We start from the raw sequence: 22,589 nt of genomic DNA, 5'->3' as shown, positions 1-22,589 counted from the left end.
CCAGACAGATGGACAAGAACCAATGGAGCTGGGACTTTCAATAAAGCCACCTGTTTCGGGAAGCTCTCTTTGCAAGGTACCCTCAATGAAAGCTAATTTCTCTCAAATATTCCCATTTCCACACCGATGCATCCACTTTGGGTTCTGTCATGCACCAGAATTACAATGGTACAAATGGCTTCCCTCAACACCCCCCACCTCCCCGCTCCCAAGAGAAAAGTTCTACAGAAGTCAAATAACCGGCTTCCCTACACTGGTAAAACAGCTTGTGCTGGACAGGATCAGGAGACTAGAACATTGCAAAGCCACCTGGGTTATACAAGGACCAATGAAACTTCACTGTTGGCTACATTCTGGCTTTAACTAAAAGGCTTGGCAGAATGCGTCAACATTCATTTGAGAAAGATGTGTCAAATGTCTCAAGAAATTTAAAAGCACATTGTTGTCCAGAACTCAACATAATGCCTGGTCACTAGTTTAATGTGAAAGGAACAAAGGGTTTCCACCCTTTTTGTCACTATTTCCAGGCCCTTGTTCCTCTGGTTTCTGGCAGCTTTAGAGTAAATAATCTGGAAATCGAGTGCACGATCCTTCCCTGCTCCCAAGGGAATGGTTTTCCACTCTCAGCCAGAGCTAAAGGTTCAGAGTGAAAACACCCAGTTATTCTCGAGCTCGGCCATGGGGTAGACAACACTGGGTATAGAACCTCACTGAGGGAAACATCCCATGGCTAATTCACTAGTCTAGACAAGGTGTCATTTTCAATGCAAAGTGGGCCCCGTACACCAGTGTTATTTTATCAGTGGTTTATAGAACATAGCTGTGAAGCTATCAACATACAGATATGACTTAGAGTGTACATATTACAGTATGCAATTTCATTTTACATTTTATATGATTGTAACTTTACAGTTTAAAAAATCTCCATGTAGCTGGCAAGGAGCATTGCCTCCTTCAGCAGATTTTAAAAACGCCTTTTGGTTCACTTTCTGGAAATACTGCAGCAGAAACCACGGCCCTCGACATTTCGGACTCGTGGTTTGAGAGGCGAGGGGAGTAGGAGGCCGAGAGTCGCCCTGCACCTGCAGCGGAGCCGGGGTTGACGAGGGAAGGAAACAACACAGCCCCACAACCCACAAACCATAGGGGCCGCAGAGATTGTGTGCCCGACACCAAGATGGCGCTGAAAGCAGTTTCTATCATTTGGTCCTCCACAGCCCCAGGGTGCTGATCTGCCACCTACGCCACAAAGCTGTGGCACCTTCCTGCTTCAACCTGAGCACCTCAGTTTCAGTTCTAGGCACGGAGACAGAACAGATCTTGCTCTTCGTCAGATGAAACGGTCCAGAAGGTTATGACTCTTCTTGGGATGTACATGAGTCATATCTTGCCTGATCCAATAGTCCAATTCGACAGACATCTGGCCGGGAATGAATGGCACGTGGGGGCATGGTGAAGGCTGACCAGGGCCAAGTTCAACTCTCAGACTAAAGCAAACATTGCCAGATTGCTTGGCAAGAAATAAACTATTTCACAACAAGCCAAAACGTTGCGGCTAATGTCCGAGCCACTCACAAACACAGGTTTTGTATGGTGGTCTTAGAGCCAAAGACCACAATAACATTCAGACTTGTCCTGAGCAGGCTGGGGCTGATGGAGAGGGATAGTGGGAACTTTCGATTTCTACTCCGGTAATGTACCATGGGGCTCTGGTTTTAAAAACTTCTAACTTGCCCCAAGCAGTACAAAGAGGCAGCCTTGGGAATGGTGACACTGGGTGAAGATGTGTGCTAGGTGGGAACTCCAACGCAAAGATCAGAGTCAAACGATTCCATTTCGCTCGGGGCATTCTTTAAATGAGGTTCAACCTCTGATTTGGACTCTAACCCAGGTGTGTTCTCCAGCAGCAGTGGTTGGACTCGAGAGATGCGGCCACGAGCTCAGGCCTTTGTTTGCCTGCGACTTTTGACCAGAGAAGACCCTCTGATGCTCCACAAAAGATCATGCATTCCTGACTCGTGTGTAGATCCTGCTCAGGTGAAGTGAAGGATCATGACCCAGGGCACTCTCCGTGACTCAGCATCAGCACACCGACATTCCACGTTGACTCAAGAGGCTTTGCAAAGGCTCGCCCTCAACGTTTTGGCTGTCGTCGTTAATCCCAGTGTAAATGTAGGTCTTGGCCATCTAGGAAGTCAGTGGAGAAGACACTGGGGGTCACAGAGCTCAAAGGAGCAAGACCCACAGAGGAGGCACCCATGGTCAGGTCTAGCCACTCCATATTGTCCAAGTTAGTGTCGGCAAGGTCCAGGGTAAGATTGGTGCTGTCGGTGAAGTGCATGTCTGATGTGTCCATGGGGGAGTGTGGGTGTTCTAGTATGCTGGAACTGCTCAACATTTGGTTGTGGAGGTCGTCGATGAGCGAGAGGGGCTGCGTGCCATCATGGTCCACTGACAACAACGGCACACCTGTCGTGCTCACCAAGAAGTCCTCGAGCCGGCTCTCTTGGTCAGTGGCAGGGTCCAGCGGCAAGTGCTGAGTCGGTGGTTCCACTTTGACCGCAGTCAGTGGGGGAGACGCAGCGAGAGTGGGCGAGACGTTCCGCGGAGACGGCGTGTTTAAAGAGGTGGTGACGTCCTTGGCATTGACCGAAATTTCTGTGAACAAAGGCAAAAAAAATAAGCCACAGCTTGCATCATTTCCCTTTCGCGTTCCCCTGGTCTTGCTTCCACCACACTCGATTCAGTCAGCAATCTCCCAAAGTGCTTCTGGACAACATGGCACTAGGTTAAAGACAGTTTTAACCGTGCACCTCCATCACAATCAATCATAGCGGTCAGCGCAACGCTGTTGTCTTGCCAGCAATCGGGACTGGAGTTCGAATCCGGTGGTCTCTGGAAGGAGTTTATATGTTCTCCCTGTGTCTGAGCAAGTTTCCTCCGGGGGTCCGGTTTCTTCCCACCCTTCAAAATATACCAGGGATTGTAAGTTAATTGGGCAGGACGGGCTCATGGGTCCCTTAATTTGGACATACAGCATGGTAACACCATGTCCAAATTAAATCTCCGTAACTGTATCCCTACCTATTCCAACTCAGAGCTCTGCAGATAATTACAGTAGAATCCCCATTTTCTGGCATTCAATCAACCAGAAATTCAAACAACTGGCAAATATTGAGGGAGCAAATAAATAAAATGATAAGACTGGGCGGATGGACCCCAGAGGGGAGCAATGAGACTTTTGTTGGACAGGAGCAGGTTTGCCCCACTGAACTAGCGATGTCTCTCAATACGCGGGCATTCTTTTTGCTTTCACCTCTTGCATGGAGGTGAGTCCAAGTTGTCAGTGCGAGGAAGGTGCACTGAGGGCCTGACTGGGATACAGGCATGGAGGGGAGTCAGGGCCAAGGACCTGATCTGGACACAGGTGTGGAGTGGATTTGGGGCTGAGATCCTGTCTGGGACACCGGCATAGAGGTGAGTTGGGGCCAAGGGCCTGACCGGGTCAGGGATGTGGAGGGAAGTCGGGGCTGGGGTCATGACTGGGACATGGGCATGGAGGGGAGTCGGGGCTGAGGGCCTGACCAGGACACAGGCGTAGAGGGGAGTTGGGTTGTCAGCACAAGGTAGGTGATAGTGTGTCTCAGGGCTGACAGAGACATGAGTTGGAGGCAGCAGGATGAGGATAGGACATGGAGGGGGTGGGGGAAGATGGTAGCAGTGGTGAAACTTCACTGTCAAGGTTCGGATTTTAGACCCGGCGTGATAGACGACCCAATCTTGAGGTAACATTTTTAAATTTCGAGGATAGACCTATACACCGGCATATACAAATGGTTAAAAAAAGGCATGTTAAAAATTGGCAGTGATTAATTATGACGGTGGTCTGGTTAGCGCAACGCTGTTACAGCCACTGAGGGTTGAATTTAAATTTTGTAAGTTATGGGAATTACCCGATTAAAGTGAACTTTACATAATTAAAGACTCCAGTACTGTATTTTTAACAGTGTATTCTTAATGTAGGTGTATTAATTAGGTATTGGAAGAGGGAGTCTCAGTCAACCGGGAAATTTGGATATCGGGCCCACACGATCCCCATAGGTGCCCGATAATTGGTGGGGATGTGCGTGTATCCCCAACCCAGTTCCTATCAGATATGCAGTTTCCAACCTACCTGCTGCTTGGCCCTCACTATCAGAAGACACTTGTGAGCAACTTAAAAGGATTGACTACAGCAGTGGTCCCCAACCTTTTTCTTCCCACTCACATCCCACTTTTAAGTAATCCCTCTATCATCGGTGCTCTGAGATTAGTAAGGAATTGCTTAAGGTGGGGTGTGGGTGGGAAAGGAAGGTTGAGAATCACTGTTCTAGACCCAATTGTTACTGAGTTTGCTTGAGAAATATCGTCATTGCCCCATTTCCTTTGGAGTTCTGAAACCGTGCACATAACAACTCAATTAGGGACGATTAAAACAGTGGTTTTCAAACTTTTTTTCCCACTCACATCCCACCTTCAACAATCCCTTACTAATCACAGAGCACCGATGACAAAAGGAATATTTAAGGTGGGATGTGAGTGGAAAGAAAACATTTGAAAACCACTGGTTTAGATCGTTAAGTACGAGTACACGTCTCTCCACCATGCACTCAGTGTTCCAGGTTCCATTAATCCTCTGAGTGAAAAGATTCTCCTCTGATCTCCTTTAAACATCTTAACACAAACAGATGCCCTTGAGCTTTGGATATCTCTGCTCTGGGGAAAACCATCCATTCCCCTCAATTTTGTATCCATCTAACAGATATCACTTCAGACAATCTCAGCCAACTTTCTCGGACTTGCTTTACTCAGCAAGAAAATATTTTGTCAGTTTTTCTCTTACCTCCACTTTCAATAAGAATATCGAATAAATCATCCATCTCTTGGCTTCTGGAATTTTCCTGCAAACAGCAAAACAACACTGTGAGCACCAGGTGCAAGCCAAGACTGACATGAAGGGCAAGGTCATGTGACAATGAGGTCAAAATGGCTCTGTTGCAGCCCCAAGCCTCAGGCAGCAGTGGGTCAGATCACCTTGGTCACTGACCAAGCATTGGAGAGCACGGACATGGGACCGGAAGTCTACTGAGCAAGTTCCATTCATCAACAATGGACACAGCCCGAGGGCATCACACTCTTCCTAGGGATTGTGCCATCGTTCGATGGCTGCAGAGAAATGGATCAGAGGTCAATCCACAGAATCATAGAGTGGCAGAGAGGATCACTGGGGTCTCCCTCCCCCTCCCCCCCCCATCGACGTGATCTACAGGGATCGCTGACTGAAGAGAACATGCAAAATCATTGAGGATCCCTTCCATCTTTCAGCTGCTCCCGTTGTGAAAGAGATACAGGAGGATCAGAGCCAGCGCCACTTGGCTGAGGAACAGCTTCTCCCACGGGCAGTGAGAATGCTGAACGACCAAAGGATCTGTTCACACGAACCATTCAGGAAACAATACTTATTTATATAGATTAAATACTTATCCTGCATAGGTTTTGATTGCTCGTGTGTGTGTTATGTCTAGTTGTGTGCCTGCACATTTTGCACCATGGACCAGAGAATGCTGTTTCGTCGGGTTGTACAATCAGATGAGAAACTTGACTTGGGCCAAGGCCACATTGTCTCCCTCATGGTGACAAAGAGGCACCTGGGAGCTGTTGGAGACAACAGGACAACACTACTTGCTCCACGTCAAGGAGGGGAAAGAAAATCAAACTGGAGAAGGTGCATGCAAAGCGACAGGGGAATTGAACACTGGGGTGGTTCTCCAACTTCCACGTCACAGAGTGCTGAAGAAACAAACGGCATTTTCTACTCCCACAAGCCTCCCTGGAAACAGAGCCTATCCCATCTAAATTGCTCCCTTGACATCTTGCACAGAGAACCGAGACTGAGCACATCAGCACCGACCAAATCCCGCTCTGCAAACAGGTTCCAAAACATCTTCTCCTTGCCAGGTGATAACCCTCTGGTTGTGCCCCTGCAAGCTCCTCATCACCACAGACTGGAGGTCACAGTAGAAAGTGAGATTAGAACCCAATAAACCAGGGGACAAGCCCAATGTCTGCACAAAAGAATCCTCAGGACCCCCAGGCATTAAAACAGTAGTTCTCAACCTCACTTCCCCCCCCACTCACATACCACTCGATCTTCTATGATTACCTAAGGTGGTATGTGAGTGGGGGGGGAAACCACTGCATTAAGAGACATATGCAGAGCATGCTCCAAGTAGGATCCTATCATTGTGAATGGATCAATGCCTGAACATGAAAACCATGGAAGGACCGTGGCCATTGCTGACCAGGGCAAAATGCTCAGCCGGTGACCAATTCAGCCCTCTCCCCTGTTCTTTCCCTGCCATTTTCTCCCCTTCGAGAACACGTCCAATTCCAAGGTATGACTGAATTTCATGTCCATCAGCAGGCTCACACCATGTTTAAATAATACCCTCACAGTTGCATTCCCCACCAGCTACCTGCCTCCTCATCGGCAGTGACAGCCTAACCCTTCATCACGTTTGCTCGTGCAGAACAACAACTGGGCCTGACTTTGCTGCAGTTAATTTCTCCCATTCTGCATTAGCCCTGGTTTTGGTGGCTGTTGGAAGTGACATGCAGGGCTCTCCTGGTTGGATGCAATGGTTATAAAGCAGCAGTTTGTTAAACCTGCCTGCCATCCAGACCCAATAAGCTTGTATCCAGTTGGATTAACTGTTAAATCCTTTTCATTCTAATTCTGGTCCTCTTGAACAAGTCTTCAAAGAAATGATTTATTTCAATAAGACTGTCTTCCTGAGCATTTGTGTCCTCTCAGAGAGAAACTCCTGGATGTGAACTCTGAGAAGATTTCAGGAGGAATAGAATCGAAGAGCAGGGATGTGATGTTGAGGCTTCATCATGTCCTGGGGAGATGACACGTGGAGAATTGGGATTGGGCTGGCATTGGAGAGGGTTCAAAGGTTGATTCTGGGAATGAAAGGATCATCATATGAGGACTCTTGGCCTGTAGTCACTGAAGATTAGGCGAATGCGGGGGCGGGGGGGGGGGGGGGGGGTGGGTGGAATCTCTGAAACATTTTGAATGTTGGAAGGCGTGGACAGAGTTGATGGAGAAAGGTTGGTTCCCACGGTGGGAGACCTAGGACAAGAGAGCACAACTTCAGAACTGAAGGGCGTCCATTGAGAACAAAGCTGCGGAGGCATCTCTTCAGCCGGGTGGGGGTGTGTGTGAATCTGTGGAATTTGTGGCCACAGGTGGTCGTGGAGGCTGGGTCGTTGGGTGTATTTAAGACAGAGATTGACAGGTTCTTGATTAGCCAGGGCATCAAAGGTTATGGGGAGAAGGTCGGGCAGTGGGGCTGAGTGGGGAAAATGGATCAGCTCATGATTAAATGGTGGGACAGACTCAATGGGCGGAATGGCCTATTTCTGCTTCTACGTCTACGATAAATGAATGCTTTATTTTAATAGCAGTCTTTGAGGCTCTATGCTCTGTCAGAGAGGAATTCCTGGACTTCAATACCTAGGAAGTTTGAACAAGCCCAATAGGAAAGATGTTGTTGCTACAGAGTGGGGAGGGAATTGACTGGAAAGAGGAGGAGAGGCAGAGTGAAACACAAATGTCTGCACACACTGGGGTTGAAATAAAAACACAGACACTGGAGAAACTCAGCAGGTCAACCAGTGAACTTTATACAGCAAAGATAAAGGTGTATAACAAACATTCCGGGCTCGAGCCCTTCATCAAGGTATCGGCGATTAGTACCAGGGTGAAATGCCTGTCACCACCCATGCTCCCTCTCCACCATCCCTTCCTATATCCCCCTCAATCAAGTTTCTCGGATACAACTTACCTTGTGTGGAGAACTGGAGCCATTACCCACCCTCGACTGTAATGAGCTCTCCGTTGCACTGTTTACAAAGAAGGGCGGTAGGTTTTGGGGTGTGAAGGTGTAGGACAAGACCGCATTGGACATCCCAGTGATCAGCTGCAGACCCACCTTTTGATCCTACATTAGAAACACATCGAGGGGTTAGACAACACCAGCAGAAACCCTGACACTGCCAGAAAGGAGGTGACACTGCCCCACGCAAAGAGGGCTTTGGTAATGAGATTTATACACAAAAATGCTGGGGAAACAGCAGGTTATGCAGCATTCTTTATGTCCAATGTTTCCAGCCTGAGCCCTTGGTCAAGGTGTGAGCAAAACACAGGCAGGAGCCTGATGTTTTTCTCAAGTGCCCGGTCACTATGCAATTAGGTACAACATGTAACTTGGAAAAGATCAGCCCCCATTCACCACAGGCTGGATGCAGAAAGGTGGGGAAACTGCTCCACATCACAGATTAAAAAGCAGATACCTTCTTTCCCCTCTGGGTGGTCGAACCTGCTCGGGACTGCTGCTTTGACTGTGTGGTGGATGTTGGCTGCTGTGTCTGTTCCTGCACTGTGGGCAACATCACCGCCTAAGAATGCGAGGAAAAACACGTCAATGTAGGGAAGTCAGAATAGCTGCAAGGCTGAGCCCAACATGTGAGTCACCCTGTTCATGGTTTCAGAATTGCTGAGGGGACATTCCAGGTGGATGTGAAAAATGTGGCCTTTACACCAGCAGCAGAGAGCATAGCCAGGGCATAACCATCACTTTAAAACTGTACAGATTCATGTAGCAGTCGGGTTTGGAGGTGGGGTGGACTTTTACACCTATATTAATTTGGATCACAGTAAGTACCTGTGTCGTTCAAGGCGTTGGGAGCTCGGATGGGCGGGATCAGGTGGCAAGTCTGCGTTTGGGACGTCAGGAGCCCAGATGGGGCAGGCAGCTGGGACCTAGAAGAGTCCACGGTCAAGGCCTCGGGAGCTATGGTGGGTGGGCAGCTGGGTGGGGGGGGGGGGGGGGTTCAACTTTTACACAGGTCGTATGGGCCAAAGAAAAGTGGAGAGACGGGGGTCAACCATTGCACAAGTGCACACATGACTTCAGTAACATGTACCCTCTGCATACAACCCCAACCCACCTACAGTCCCCATATTCACATCTCCAATACCATCCTCCCACCCAGTGTGCCCCTGATATCATTCCTCCCAAGCTGGTGAGCCGAGACCATTCCCCAACCCTGGCCTGCATCCACTGCTGCCTTTCGTGTGCACAAGTCCCCAACCCACCCTGAACCTCTCCAAATGTGCACAGGTCCTCAATTCCTTTGCTCAAATATTCACGAATCCCTCACCCATGTCCAACCCATAAACCCCCTCCAACACCCATTTTCCAGGTGTACACTGGACCATCCAGTGACACCTAAGCACAAGGTGCGCCTAATTTTACTATTGCCATGTTGCACCTACCCAGTGGGGCTCACCCACGCAGCAAGCGAACCGCCCCCCCCCCCCCCCCCCCCAATCGCGGACAGGAAAGCGACCGACGGCATCCAGTGGGACTCTAGGTGCGGGTCGAGCCCTTGTCACTTCTGCCCCGCAGAACATGGTGGTTAAAGGGGAAAGGTCGCGGGTGTTTGAATCACAGGTTTTGAGTGAAGGCGTTCACACTGAGACATTGCTGGACTCTGCTCATTTCTTTCATGCTTCTTGCTCAACATGGTGCCCACTGCCGAACCATCTTTATTCCATACTTCAAACTAATATCCCTTACAGGTTAAATTTTACAATTAAATTCAATGCAATCCTGCTGCTTCAGAATCAGATTTGCACAAATCCACTGAACAACTAAACTGCTGGGCATTCCCACCATCAGGTCAGTGGCTCAGATCCGCCCTCTGCTGGCGGACAACAGAATGTGCAATAAAACGCACAAGTGCCGGTGAAACTCACTTTAAACAGCATTTTAATTCAGCAAAGATCAAGCTACTTAACCAATGTTCCAGGCTTGAGGCCTTTCTCAAGGATGAGCGAAATGTAGGTGGGCACCTGAATTAAAGGCTGGGGAGAGAAAGGGGGACGAATGGGAGGGGAAGAGCCCAGGCCAACAGTCATAAAGTGTTAAGGTGGAATGTGAGGATTGATTTTGACTCTGTGAAAGGAGACAGGGCAAAGGGAAGAGAGAGGGAGAATGAGAGGAAAGGCGACGGGGTGGGGGGGTTTGGATGATGAGGCGGGAAAGGATGTTTAAGGGTAACTGGAGAAGTCGTGTTAATGCCACCCAGGCAGTAAATGAAGAGCCGTTCCTCGAATCTCCCCACATTCTTCCCCATCTCCTTTCCTCGAGGCCTCTCACTCTCTCTGCCCATTTCCCCATCTCCTTTCTCAGAGCCAAAAATCAATTCCCACCTTCCCTGCCATCATATCCAAACCCTTTGTTGGGTCAAGTGCATCTGCAGCTTGGTATTTGACTTCCACCCATTGGGCACCTACCTGCCCTGCTGGGGCATCCTTGGTGGTGCTGGCTGGGGGAGATGCACGATCCACGTCGGTGCCTTGCGGAGTCACGGTGAGGAGGAGGTGAGCGCCAGTATCGTTGGTCAGCACACTGGAGGTTTGGGCCACTGTCCTCAGTATGCCCATGCTGAGCTGGTTAGACTGCGATGGGCTCAGCAGGATGGCAGGGGTGGGGGCTGGGAGCTGGCAGGCATCCCCTCCTTCTCCCTCCTGCTTCACCATCACAGGACTGGTCTGGGGGGCAGCAGGGCTGGCAGCTGGGGGCTGGAGCCTCTCGGACTTGGGGGATAGGGGGCAACCAGCAGGGGCTTCCTCCTGCTTGACTGAGACAGGGGGCCAGTGCTGTGAGCGCTTGCCTTGGTCCAGCTGGAGACGCAGGGCCTCCACCAGCTGCTGCTTCTGCCTCAGCATCCTGGTCAACTCTTCGATCTGCTTGTCCTTCTCCCGCAGCATCAGGTCCTTGATGGCCGCCTGCGGGTCCTTGGCCGCCTCGTGGCGGTGGAGGAGGGCGCTGGGCGTCAGTGCGCCGTTAAGGCAGGGGGCCTCCTCCTTGCACGGCAGCGGCTTGGGTGGATCAGCCAATGGCTCCGGTGGGGCTGTCTCCTCTGGGCTCCGTGTCGAGCGGTCAGAGGGAGTGGGCGACGCTGGAGTGGTGGGGGCTGCCAGCTCAGTCTGGGGTGAAGCTACCACATCGCCAGTGGCCGGGGTGGTGCCGGGGCGGGATGCCGGGGTGGCCACCACCGCCTCAGCGGGCTTGAGGACATGCGGCATGGCCTTGCTGAGCACCACCTGAGTGGCAGTAGGAGCTCCCCCGCCTCGGCTCTGCTCCTGGTAGCTCTTCAGCCGCTCAATGAGGTCGGTTTTGGTCCCCGACACAGGCAAGGCTCGCAACTTTAGCTCTTGCTTCAGTTCCGGCACCTGGGGATGGAAAGGGAAAGGAGTCAGTGAGAGAGGGAGGGCCGTGGCACAAGTCAGACTTGCAGATCCTGTCGTGGGAGAGGGGGGGAAGTACCGGCTTGGTTAACAGCAGCACCCAATTGCGCAGAGTGAGCGCCATCGGACTGGAAGATGAAAAGAGCTGATTGTTCGACTGCTCTAAAGTCAGCTGGTCGTGAAGCATTGGCAAACGGGAAAGAATGGTTGGTTGGTGTTTCGAGCTGAAACCCTTCTCTTTCTCCCACCGATGCTGCTCGACCAACTGAGTACCCCCAGCAGGGGCATCTTTGGCTCAATGTTCCGACATGGCGATCTCTCATGGTGAAGCCAAGCCAGCCATCCCCAAAGTCAATTATCATGGTTATGTAGGCAGGAACAATGAACAGAGGCAAAAGCTTTGGAACAGTGAAGCGTGGCCTAATCCTGGGAGCTCCAAGCACATCTTGTAAAGGGCAACCATTCAACTCTGCTCTCCCTGCATCCTAACACTTTATATGGCTGTACGAATGTTAGAGAAAACCTGTTCGACTGCTTGCAGACAAACCATTTCATTTTGCCAAGTGGTTTGTGTCAAATAATCTTAAAACAGAACTGAATTACAATGGTCAGTGTAGCGGTTAGTGCAACGCTGTTACACTGCCAACAAACTAGGTTAGAAACCAGCGCTATCTAGAAGGAGTTTGTATGTTCTCTCTGCGTCTACGTGGGTTTCCACTGGGTGCTCCGGTTTCCTCCCGCCCTTCAAAACATACGGGGCGGTTGGTTAATTTGGGCAGCACGGGTTTAAATGGGTGGATTTGGCTTCTACCCTACTGTAAATAGAAATTTAAAAATGAACACCATGTGATGATCAGAACAAGAAATAATAAATCTAGAAGAATAGATCATTATTTGCAGTTGCTGTGAGTGTAAGCGATGTTTCAGTAGTGTGGGTAGGGGTTAATGGTTAGGGTAAGACAGGAAACCACAGTCTGATGCTTTGCTGCCAGCAGGTCGATCAGCCACAACGTCTGCGTGAGGAATAGTCAAGTCCAGGACAGGAAAATGGCATCTCAGTACAAACCACTGCATGATGTGACAACCCCCAGTCTTTAACAAAGAGAGGGGATTCCTGTGGAGCAGTACATGCTACAAGCATGACTGCAGGAGGCAGAAGGTACACAGAACACAACTCGCCTTCAGATCATCGAGGTTTGCGGGCAGGGATGCTGGTGGCTTGACGGTGGTCGTGCAGCTGTTCTGCCGTGACAGAGCCACAGAACCTGACGAGGGTGCGGTGTTAGTCAGAGGCCTGACTGGTGTAGAACTGCTACTGGTTTGATGATCACTGTTCTGTCTAGAAAAAAAAGGAAAAAACGCTCACTAATAGCAAGGCATCCCTTTATAACACTCCATAGTCGAGTGACATCGTCAGCAGCAGGAGAATCATCGTTGTACTAGCAGGCCATTCAGCCCTTCCAGTCTGTGCTGTACTTTTATTTTACATAGCCCCACTGACCTGCACCCACTCCATAGACCTCCATACTCCTCCTATCCATCTATCAGTCAAAACTTTTCTTTAAATGTTCGAACTGAGCCTATATTCACCACTTCAGCTGGCAGCTCGTTCCGCATCCCCACCACTCTCTGTGTGAAGAAGATCCCCCCTCGTGTTTCCCCCTAAACTTTTCCCCTTTCACTCCCAACCCATGTCCTCTGGTTTATATCTCACCTCCCCTCAGTGGTAGAGTGTGTTGTTTGACAGACCCTCTACCAATCCTCATTCACGCACTTTCTGAGATGAATTTAGCAAGAACCCCCAACTCTACCCCTTCCCCTCCACAGGGCAGAATAGCACAAATGCTCTGGAAAGGCCACCAACCTAATATGGTAGAGAATGTCTCAGTAAAGGTCTAAAAATCCAGATGCCGTAAATCCAAACAACCCGAGAATCTGGACTTTCAAACGCTTTATATTTAGTGGGCTTCTGTGTGACCACACTTAATACAGGTCATCTTATCACAAAGAAATTTGTTTCTAGACTGTATTTTTCTTTTACAATGTTCATTTTATTTGTTATCTGATTAATACGACCTCCTTTTGTACATGACATTGTTTGTTGCAATTTAAAGTGGTCCATAGAGCACATATGTCTAAAGTTAAGTTATCTCGCTTTTATTCAGATATTGTTGATGATTCATTAATTCACATGTTCTGGACGTGCCCCTAAAATTTTGGAAAAACATCTTTCAAACTTTATCGGTGATTCTCAAGGTCCAGTTAGAACCTTGCCCTCTAATTGTTCCATACGGATCATTTCAAGTTGATGATGTTTTACCGACTCCAACCTAAAACTGAATTTTATCTTTTACGTCATTGTTAGCCAGACGTGGAACTTGGATGAAATGCAAAGACAATTCTCTCCCAACACATACGCACACAATGGTTCAGTGATATCGTGTCTTATCTAAGACAAGAAAAAATTAGATATACTATTAAAGAGTCAAATGATAACTTTAAAAAGACGTGGGGACAATTTATGGACGATTATCATAACCTAAAGAATTCAGGATGTTCTGAAACTTTGGTGCTTTCTAGTTCTGGGCTGATTCCCATGTATTTATTTTTTATCCTTGCTGAGTGGTAGGGGTTTAAAAAGATTAGTAAAAGACAATGTTCTTTTTAAACATGCTCTTTTTTGCAGTGAAACTTTTTTTATATTTATATATTTTCCGTGTTTTCTTTAAAACCTCTCGTTTTGATAAATGAACTGGGCTGTACTTGCTAATGAATAAACTAACAACATTTACCTGCTCATCTCTTCCTCATTCTTCCTTAAATTTGAATTTTAAAAGTACTGCCCGAGAATCCGGAATAATCGGAACCAACCCAATCCCCGAGCGGTCCGGATTTTACTGTGAAGGGAGCCGCAAATGGCTTGAAGGGTGCCTCTGTTGCACGGGGTGCTGAATGACTGGAGAAACTCTGCTGGCCGTCCACAGGAATCTGCTTATTCCTTGAAGGAGGGCTCAGGTCTGAACTGTTGGCGATATAGCTTTGTTTTTTTTTTATATATGTGCATTGAAAAGACCAGCAGAGCTCCTCCCAGCATTTTAGAGTGCTCTTATTCCAAACGCAGCATGTGGAAAGGTGAAAGGTCCCTGGCAGCTGGGTACTTACTTGGGTGGTGCAGGTAGGATGGTCTGGTAATTGTAATGGTGTTGTTGTTGGCACAATATCTGGAGCTGGAGGAAAAGCTGTTGTTGCTGGAGCAGTTTGGAGTAAGCAGTGTCCAGGGGCAGCACGGCCTTCTCCAGTTTCTGGTCTGGCGGCATGTACTGGTGATACTTCAATTTCTTTACCCGGGATTTGGGCTCCTTCAGCTTCTTGTTCCGCTGGTTCTTGTCACGTGCGATCTTTGCCTGACTTTGCTGAATCGAGTCAGGACAAACAAAGTGAGTCGTCGTCCCCTCCCCACCCCCCCCAACAAGCATGCGAGGAGAGTCACGTTGAGGTGGCACAGAGGGCGGTGTCATAATAACGGCTAGAACAGGGCAGCACGGTTAGTGCAACACTGTTACAGCACCAGCGATGAGGGTCCGAATCCAGCCCCGACTTAGGTGTTCGTATGTTCTTCCCCCATGGCTGCATGGGTTTCTTCCAGGAGTTCCGGTTTCCCCTCACCCTCCAAAAGCTTACGGGGCTCGTAGACTAATTGGGCGATGTGGCTTGTGGGCTGGAAGGCCCTGTGTGTTTAAATCTAAAAAAACTGAGGCTGAGTGAGACGACCAGACCTGATCCAAAGAAAAACTCCAAATAAATTCCCCCAGAACACAGTTCCATGTAGGGACCCTGACAAATTTCTATAGAAGTGTGTTGGAAAGTGTGCTGATTGGCTGCATCACGGTCTGTTACAGGGACACCAATAGCCCTGAGCATAAAGCCCTGCAAAAGGTAGTGGACGCAGCCCAAGATATCAGATAAAACCTTCCCCACCATTGAGAACATCTACGGGGAACGCTGCCATCAGAGAGGAGCAGCGATCATCAAGGATCCACATCACCCAACAAGCTCTGTTCTCACTGCTGCCATCAGGGAAGGGGTATCGGTGCCACAAGACTCGCACCCACCAGGTTCAAGAGCAGCTGCTCCCCCTCCTCCATCAGACTCCTCAACAACAAATTCAATCAGGGACTCATTTAAGGACTCTGACTTGCACTCATTGATTTTTTTTCTCTCTGTATTGCAGTTTGTTTACATTTGTTATCTGTTTACATGCACATTGTGCAGTTTTTTTTTGCACTACCAATAAGTGGTAATTCTGCCTCACCTGCAGAAGAAAGAATCTCAGGGTTGTATGTGATGTCATGTATGTACTCAGTCAATAAATCTGAAATTGTGACAACAAAAGGAGATGGGAAAACCAGCAAGGAAACAAAGTAAACAGGGAGGAATTTGAACCACACAACTTGACGCACATCAGTCAACTGACCTATTAAATTCCAGATTTCTGAGCACACATTTTGGAGTAGAGGACCGAGCCACGGAACATTTGGGAAGAGTTGCTTACTTTAATAAGTGTTGGCGCAGGTTTAGCAGCAGGAGATGGCACACCATTTGCCAATTTTACAATCTGTTGGTCAGACACTGGCTTGAACTTCAGTTCTGTTCCCGTTGGCAATGATACAAGATACTGCAACACAACAGGGGGACATAAAGCAACAAATATCATTCCCAATACAGTTTGGGGAGGAAGTAGAGAGGAGTGCAAAAACACTCAGTACCAAGAATTGTACGAGCCCAGCAGCCCATCTTGTCCCTGCCAACCACTTTGCCCATCTACATCAATCCCATTTCCCACTTCTGAGAAAGAAATCCTTGTACTTTTAAGTTTTCTGACTTCAATGAGATTGCTTTCTCAGGAGCAAGTGATGATCGTACAGCTGAGTCTGGCACTAATCACACCGAGTAGGGCTAAGACCAGGGACAAGGTGTGATAACTCTGCAGGGTCAGATCCTGCAGAGACTTCATTTACTTCAACAACAGGAGTCAGTCAAAAGCGAATACTAATTGGGAATAGTTTTCTGCACCGGTATATGCTACCAAGACCAGAATGTGCGGTTAACACCATTTCTCCCCCCTCCCCACTGTCTGGATTTACCAGAGGCCATATCTTCCCATTCAGCTGCAATCTGGTACCCTGAGATCCAACTCTCATCCAGTCAGTAGTTAGAATGGTTGTAGAAGGCCTGGAAGGGAGATTGAGAGACCCGGCTGGCCTCCGCAGCTTTCAAAGGTACATGACACATGGACACATGGAGGGGCTGAAGAAAGCAATTCTGAAAATGGCAGAGCTCTGGTGTGTGGTCCATGGAAAGGGCAGGATATTGGAAATGTGGAAGATCAGAGTCTATATTTGTAGACGGGCAGAACAAAGTGGTTTAGGAAGCTCAGAGAAGTTCCATCCGCCGAGCAATGTTATTGTGGGCAACACACCCTATGGAAGAGTCGTCAGTTGTGGTATTCACCACACTCCAGTGTGAGCTAGGAAGCATGATACTTGACCTATCTGTACTGATACTCTGAGGGAAAGCAAGGCTACAAACTGACTTGCATTGTAACTGTGTTCATCCCCAATCTCTGTAACCCCACTGGATCACATCCCAGCCACCTTGCAGGAACTAGATGATGCCTGCAATCATTACCGGTGCAGTCATTACCAACACAAGATGATATTTCCAATTTTCAGACTAACAAAGGCTTAATTAAATAACTGTACACGTCGTTATATAGGACGACCCTGGAATTTCCACCTAAAATGCTGGTTTTGAATGATAGTCTTTGTTTAAAATGATGACCCCCCCCCCCCCAACTCCCCCGCCCCTCCACACATCCCCAAAAATCTGGCACATACTGCTGAGCAGTGATGTTGTTAACAGCCAAATCACAATATTTAAATAACAAATAATCATTTAAAGGTTTACATTTTATTTGGATATTTTAAAATAAACCGTTTAAAACCCACACAGAGCCAACAGCAGTCGGACCGGATGGACCCTGGGAGGAGCGCTGAGTCTTCGCTGACAACTAACAGTGCATACACGAGATTGGGTCAAAGATGGCAGTGGTGTTGTGACTTCAGCGGTAAGGTAAGAATTAAAGACCTGGCGTGTAGGACGACCCTTAAGGAGATTTTTAAAGTTTCCGGATCGTCCTGTACAATAGCATACACACAAAGTAGAAACGAATGCCTTGCGTTTATGCCACAGTTAGTAGGTGAATTAAATCTATTTGGGTGGTGTAGGACAGAAGGGCCTATACCTCTACATTAAAATTAAATTAAATAAAACTGTCACCAGCTCAGGGAATCACAAAACAACTCAAAGTAATTTTGAAATTGTTCTGCAGGAACATTCAGGAGACTCTACAAACAGCAGTGACTTCAATAACAACAAATACATATGGTGAGAACACTTTGCTCTTTGAAATACCCGTCTAATCAGGCAAACATACCTTGGTTAACATCCCGTCCAAAAGGTCGGGACCACCACTATTGTTCCAATAGTTCATCTCAGCTGGATTAAGGCGTCAGCATTTTGCTGAACACCAACCTTCTCATCTTGTAAAAAGGTTGGATCGTTTTTATCCACAGATTCCAATCCTAAAGTGAGCTTCACTATGTCTGTGTACATTACAGCACCAAGTATACACAGCGCGGGTTCCAGCAGGGAAGTGCAACCAAGAAAGGACGTACACGGTGAATGGTCGGGCACTGAGGAGTGCGGTAGGACAGAGGGATCCGGGAACACAGGTGCATAATTCCCTGAAAGTGGCGTCACAGGTGGACAGGGTGGTAAAGAGAACTTTTGGAACATTGGCCTTCATAAATCAAAGTATTGGGTAGTTAGGATGTTATGGTAAAGTTGTTTAAGGCAAGAGTGAGGCCAGATTCGGAGTATTGTGTAGAGCTTTGGTCACCGAACTACAAGAAAGATGTCAATAGATAGAAAGAGTGCAGAGAAGATTTCCTGGACTTCAGGAAATGAGTTACAGGGAAATGTTATACAGGTTAGGACTTTATTCCCTGTAGAAGAATCAAGGGAAATTTGATGGAGGTATTTAAAATTATGAGGAGGATGGACAGAGTAAATGTAGGTCGGCTTTTTCCACTGAGGGAAGGTGAGATACACGAGGACATGGGTTAAGAGTGAAAGGGGACACTGCTTCACAGAGAGTGGTGGGAGTGTGGAACGAGCTGCCAATTGAAGTGGGAAATGTGGGCTCAATTTTAACATTTAAGAAGAATTTGGACAGATACATGGATGGGAGTGGTATAGAGGGCTATGGACTGGGTGCAGGTCAGTGGGACTAGACAGAAATATAGTTTGGCACAGACTAGAAAGGCCGAAGGGCCTGTTTCTGTGCTGTAAATTTCAATAGTTCTATGTTTAGAGTTGGAGGGGGGCAGCCTTTTGTCATCAAGTTGCCACAGTCCAGCCTTTTCCACCCCGCTGCACCCCCCCGCCCCCAACCCCATCCAACACCGCTGAAAGATCAGTGTGGCTTGCCATTCAACCACTGACTCACCATCTGGTGTGTGTCGTGGTGCTCACTCCCGCTAACTTTAGAACCTGGCTACACCCCTGGATGAAGGTTGTCATAAGTTACCACAGGTCATAAACAGGATGCAGAGTTGGGCAGAGAAGTGGTAGATGGAGTTCAATCCAGATAAAGGCAAAGTGATGAATTTTGGAAGGACTAATCGGAAGTAAAAAAAAAAACAAAATGCTGGAGCAACTCAGCTGGTCTTTTCAGTGTCTATAGGAGACAAAGTTATATTACCAACATCTCATGCCTGAACCCTTCAAGGAATAAGCTAGAAGCAGGAAATCTCAGTCTCAGAATTCAAATTCAATCAATCCAGGCCAAAAGGTGTGAACTGGATATGATATGGGATGAGGTAGGAATCTATTATGTCTGTGCGAAAGCGATGAGGAAGAAGGGGAGGGGAGTCCATGTGCCTGTCAAACCAGAAGGCTAAGTACAGGGTGATATTACAGTGTGGAAGAACAGAAGGAGCTTGGAATCCAAATCCATACCTCTTTCAAGGTTGCTGCACAGGTTGATAGGATAGTTAAGAAGGCCCATGAAATGCTGGGCTTCATAAGTCAGTGGATTGAGTTCAAGAGGTCATGTTGCTGCTCTACAAATCTCTGGTGAGTTCAGTTGAGGTCACCTCATTACAGGAAGGATGTGGAAGCTATGGAGAGGGTGCAGAGGAGATTTAACAGGATGTTGCCTGAATAGGAAAATAAATCTTAAGAGGCAAGATAACAGAGATAGGGCTTTTCACTTTGGAGCAAAGAAGGATGAGAGGATGAGAGGAGAGGTCTACAAGATTCTGAGAGGTGTAGATAGAGTGGACAGCCAGCACTTGTTTCCCAGGGTGGTAAGAGCAAACAAACAGGAACAAAGTGAAGGGAGGGAAGTTTAGGGGAGACGTCAGGGATAAGTTTTTTTATATATACAGTTGTTGGTGCTTGGAATGCTTTGCGAGGGGTGGTGGTTGAGGCAGGAAGAATAGAGGCATTTAAGTGACCCCTTAGACAGGCACATGGAGGAAAGAAAAATAGAGGGCGAAAAGGTAGGAAGAGGTAGGAATATATAGGTCGGCACAACATCAAGGGCTGAAGGGCCTGTACCGTGATGTAGTGTTCTATGTTCTGTCTGGACAGGTCATGCAATTTAATTTAAGGAACTTAAATTAATTTAGCACCCACGGTTTAATAATTGAAGCCACTGATGACTTTTCAATGTGAATTTAAGTTCAGAAGTTGGGTGCAAGTGAAAGGCCCAAACCTGGGTTGGAGATGTGGGGAGGGGATGGTGAAGATCCACAGATCTTGCTTCTGGCGGGGATGGCAGTGACCCGAGTGATTCCTGACTTCCTGGCTGCTCTGGTGAAAGTGCATCGCTGCTGTCTTCGTCAAACGAGGAGTTGTCTGCCAACGCAGAGAACGGCACATGATTATCTGCAGGAGGAATTAGAATGACACGCGTTACCAATATGGGCAGAGAGACTTGACTGAATTTCACGAGGGCTGCGTCCACTGCAAATAGGAAACCAGCTCTTGTTGCAAACTCCATAATTCATGCAGCAAAAGAATCTGTTCAGTCATGCAATCGAACCATCCTGATTAAACAAGCATTAGATAACACGTTGTTTTCCAAAGTACACCAAATAGCATTCTAAAGAAATCTCATAAAAAAAGATTGATCGAATAATATTTCTTAAAACTTAAACAAAGATGCATCAGCCAATGCAGAGATATGTTTGCAATAACCCAAAATAAATTCTGCAAAACAGCCTTTGCAAATGTTGGTGTTTTCAGGGGTGAGGGAAATTAAATGTTGGAGAAAGGACTCCCTTTCTATTTTGGAGTTTGCAATAATGAAAACACTCCAAATTCAGTAGGGCTGAATTAACCCGTTCTGCCAGTTAAAACCTGAGCCACCTCCACTTTGGTAGGTGGAGGTTTGCAGAGCAGTGCACCAGCCCTGCTTCCTTAGTCAGATTGATACGACAAGGTGTCATGAGTGTTGACTGCTCGGGACGGTTGCAAATTAACACAATACCAGTTAGAATTAGCAGGAGGAGACTATCAAACCCCATAAACCTGCCCTGCGTTTCAATACAATCATGGTAAATCAACTCTTGTTCCATAAAACAGAGGAACAGAAATAGGCCATTCAGCCCATCAAGTCTGCCCCACCATTTAACCATGAGCTGATCCATTTCCCTACTCAGCCCCAATTCCCGGCCTTCTCCCCATAACCTTTTTTTATGCTCTGGCTAATCAAGAACCTATCAATCTCTGCTCTCAAATACACCAAATGACCCTGCCTCCACAACAGCCTTGGCAACAAATTCCAAGTGATTCCTCTGCATCTCTGTTCTAAGTGGACACCCTTCAATCCTGAAGTTGTGCCCTCTTTGAGATTCTCCCACCATGCAGAGTGAATCAAAATGTCTCTTCAGCAGCTAAAATGACACAGCAGTGATTGAAGAGATCAATGTACTACAACAGGGAGCCATGCCTCTAAGTGTTGTCTAACACAGGTGTACTGTATGCAAATAAAATTGTTAAAACACAAGAGGACAGTTATTAAGCACAGCACTGGAAGGTATGGCCAAGAATTAAAATATCAAGTGTTGGGAGTACCGAGAGCGAGACTGCGTTCAGGGCGCCGGGAGCTCAGGGCGTTGTCAGCTCAGATGGGTGGGGGCGAGAATCCGTGCCATTGGGAACTCATTTGGGCAGGTAGTTGGGGCCATAAATAGGGGGGGGGGGGCGGGGGGGCAGTCCGACTTTTACATGGGATCAGCTATTAAACATTTACATATAGTTACCAACATTTTGGGTTTGAGCCCTTCATCAAGGTACGACAAGATGTCCATGCTTGTAATTCACACGGATAAAGGAAAACTAGGACAGAGTGGGAGTAGGGAAGAGGAAGTACAGCAGGACTGGCTGAGTAATTTCTCACACAATGGTCTATATTTTCCCATTCTGCATGCTTTAATATAAAATAGCCTTTTAAAACATAATGCTTAAATATATCAGCAATGAGAAAAAGTACGCACTTTTTGTTCTTTTGTTTAAAAAAAACATGGCAAATAGATCACCCATTTTATCTGCAGGAAAAAGGCTTTACTGGAATTAACAGGACATTGTATCAGGGGGTTGGTCAAACAATGCCCATTGTGCCTGTGCCAACATCTGAACTATTGAACTTCCTTCGACTGCCATCATCTTTCCCCATTTTCCTTTTCAAATATATACATGAAAGTTGATGATTAAAATCATTTTTACCCTCTTTTCTAGTAGTGCATTAAATTCATCACAAGAAAATTTTGATTTCCCCTTCAATGACCTTAATTCCACACCAGTCAAAACCACTCCTACCATCTGCTCTCCCAAAACCCCTCAGATGTGAGCATCTCCCCCTTCACCTTCTCAATTAACAGCATGCATTGCTTCTCCAATTACTCCACATAACTGAAGGTCCTCATACCAGACCTCTCCGGCTGGAACTCTGCACAGTGAGATCACCACATAACAGGTGTGAGACACAAACTGTATTTTTAAATCAATGCACACAGGATTCAATCACTATGAGTTTGTCCTGGGGTACGGACATCTGAATGAAAAAAAAACTCACGTGGGGCCTTAATTACAG

The 22,589-nt window shown here is 47.4% G+C and overlaps 1 protein-coding gene across 10 annotated transcripts in view; it reads right to left on the bottom strand.

Moving 5' to 3' along the window:
• The window catches only part of LOC138749030 (myocardin-related transcription factor A-like), a 158,484-nt gene that overhangs the window by 20,127 nt on the left and 115,768 nt on the right, over positions 1-22,589 (bottom strand). For 8 of the 10 annotated variants that reach the window (XM_069910060.1, XM_069910052.1, XM_069910057.1 and 5 more), the window contains 9 exons: positions 20,208-20,380; positions 15,918-16,040; positions 14,528-14,778; positions 12,545-12,704; positions 10,409-11,350; positions 8,401-8,505; positions 7,893-8,048; positions 4,883-4,940; positions 792-2,658 (listed from right to left, as the gene is read on the bottom strand). In XM_069910060.1, the coding sequence (XP_069766161.1) occupies positions 2,156-2,658; positions 4,883-4,940; positions 7,893-8,048; positions 8,401-8,505; positions 10,409-11,350; positions 12,545-12,704; positions 14,528-14,778; positions 15,918-16,040; positions 20,208-20,380 (2,471 nt within the window). In that variant the 3' untranslated portion in view covers positions 792-2,155. Of the gene's footprint in view, positions 1-791; positions 2,659-4,882; positions 4,941-7,892; positions 8,049-8,400; positions 8,506-10,408; positions 11,351-12,544; positions 12,705-14,527; positions 14,779-15,917; positions 16,041-20,207; positions 20,381-22,589 lie in introns of those variants that run through there. The other 2 variants (XR_011348374.1, XM_069910056.1) reach the window with 2 other exon arrangements.

This window comes from Narcine bancroftii, chromosome 13, assembly GCF_036971445.1.
Source record: "Narcine bancroftii isolate sNarBan1 chromosome 13, sNarBan1.hap1, whole genome shotgun sequence".
In the NCBI taxonomy this organism is placed as follows: domain Eukaryota; kingdom Metazoa; phylum Chordata; class Chondrichthyes; order Torpediniformes; family Narcinidae; genus Narcine; species Narcine bancroftii.
This window is presented reverse-complemented; position numbering and strand designations above follow the sequence as displayed.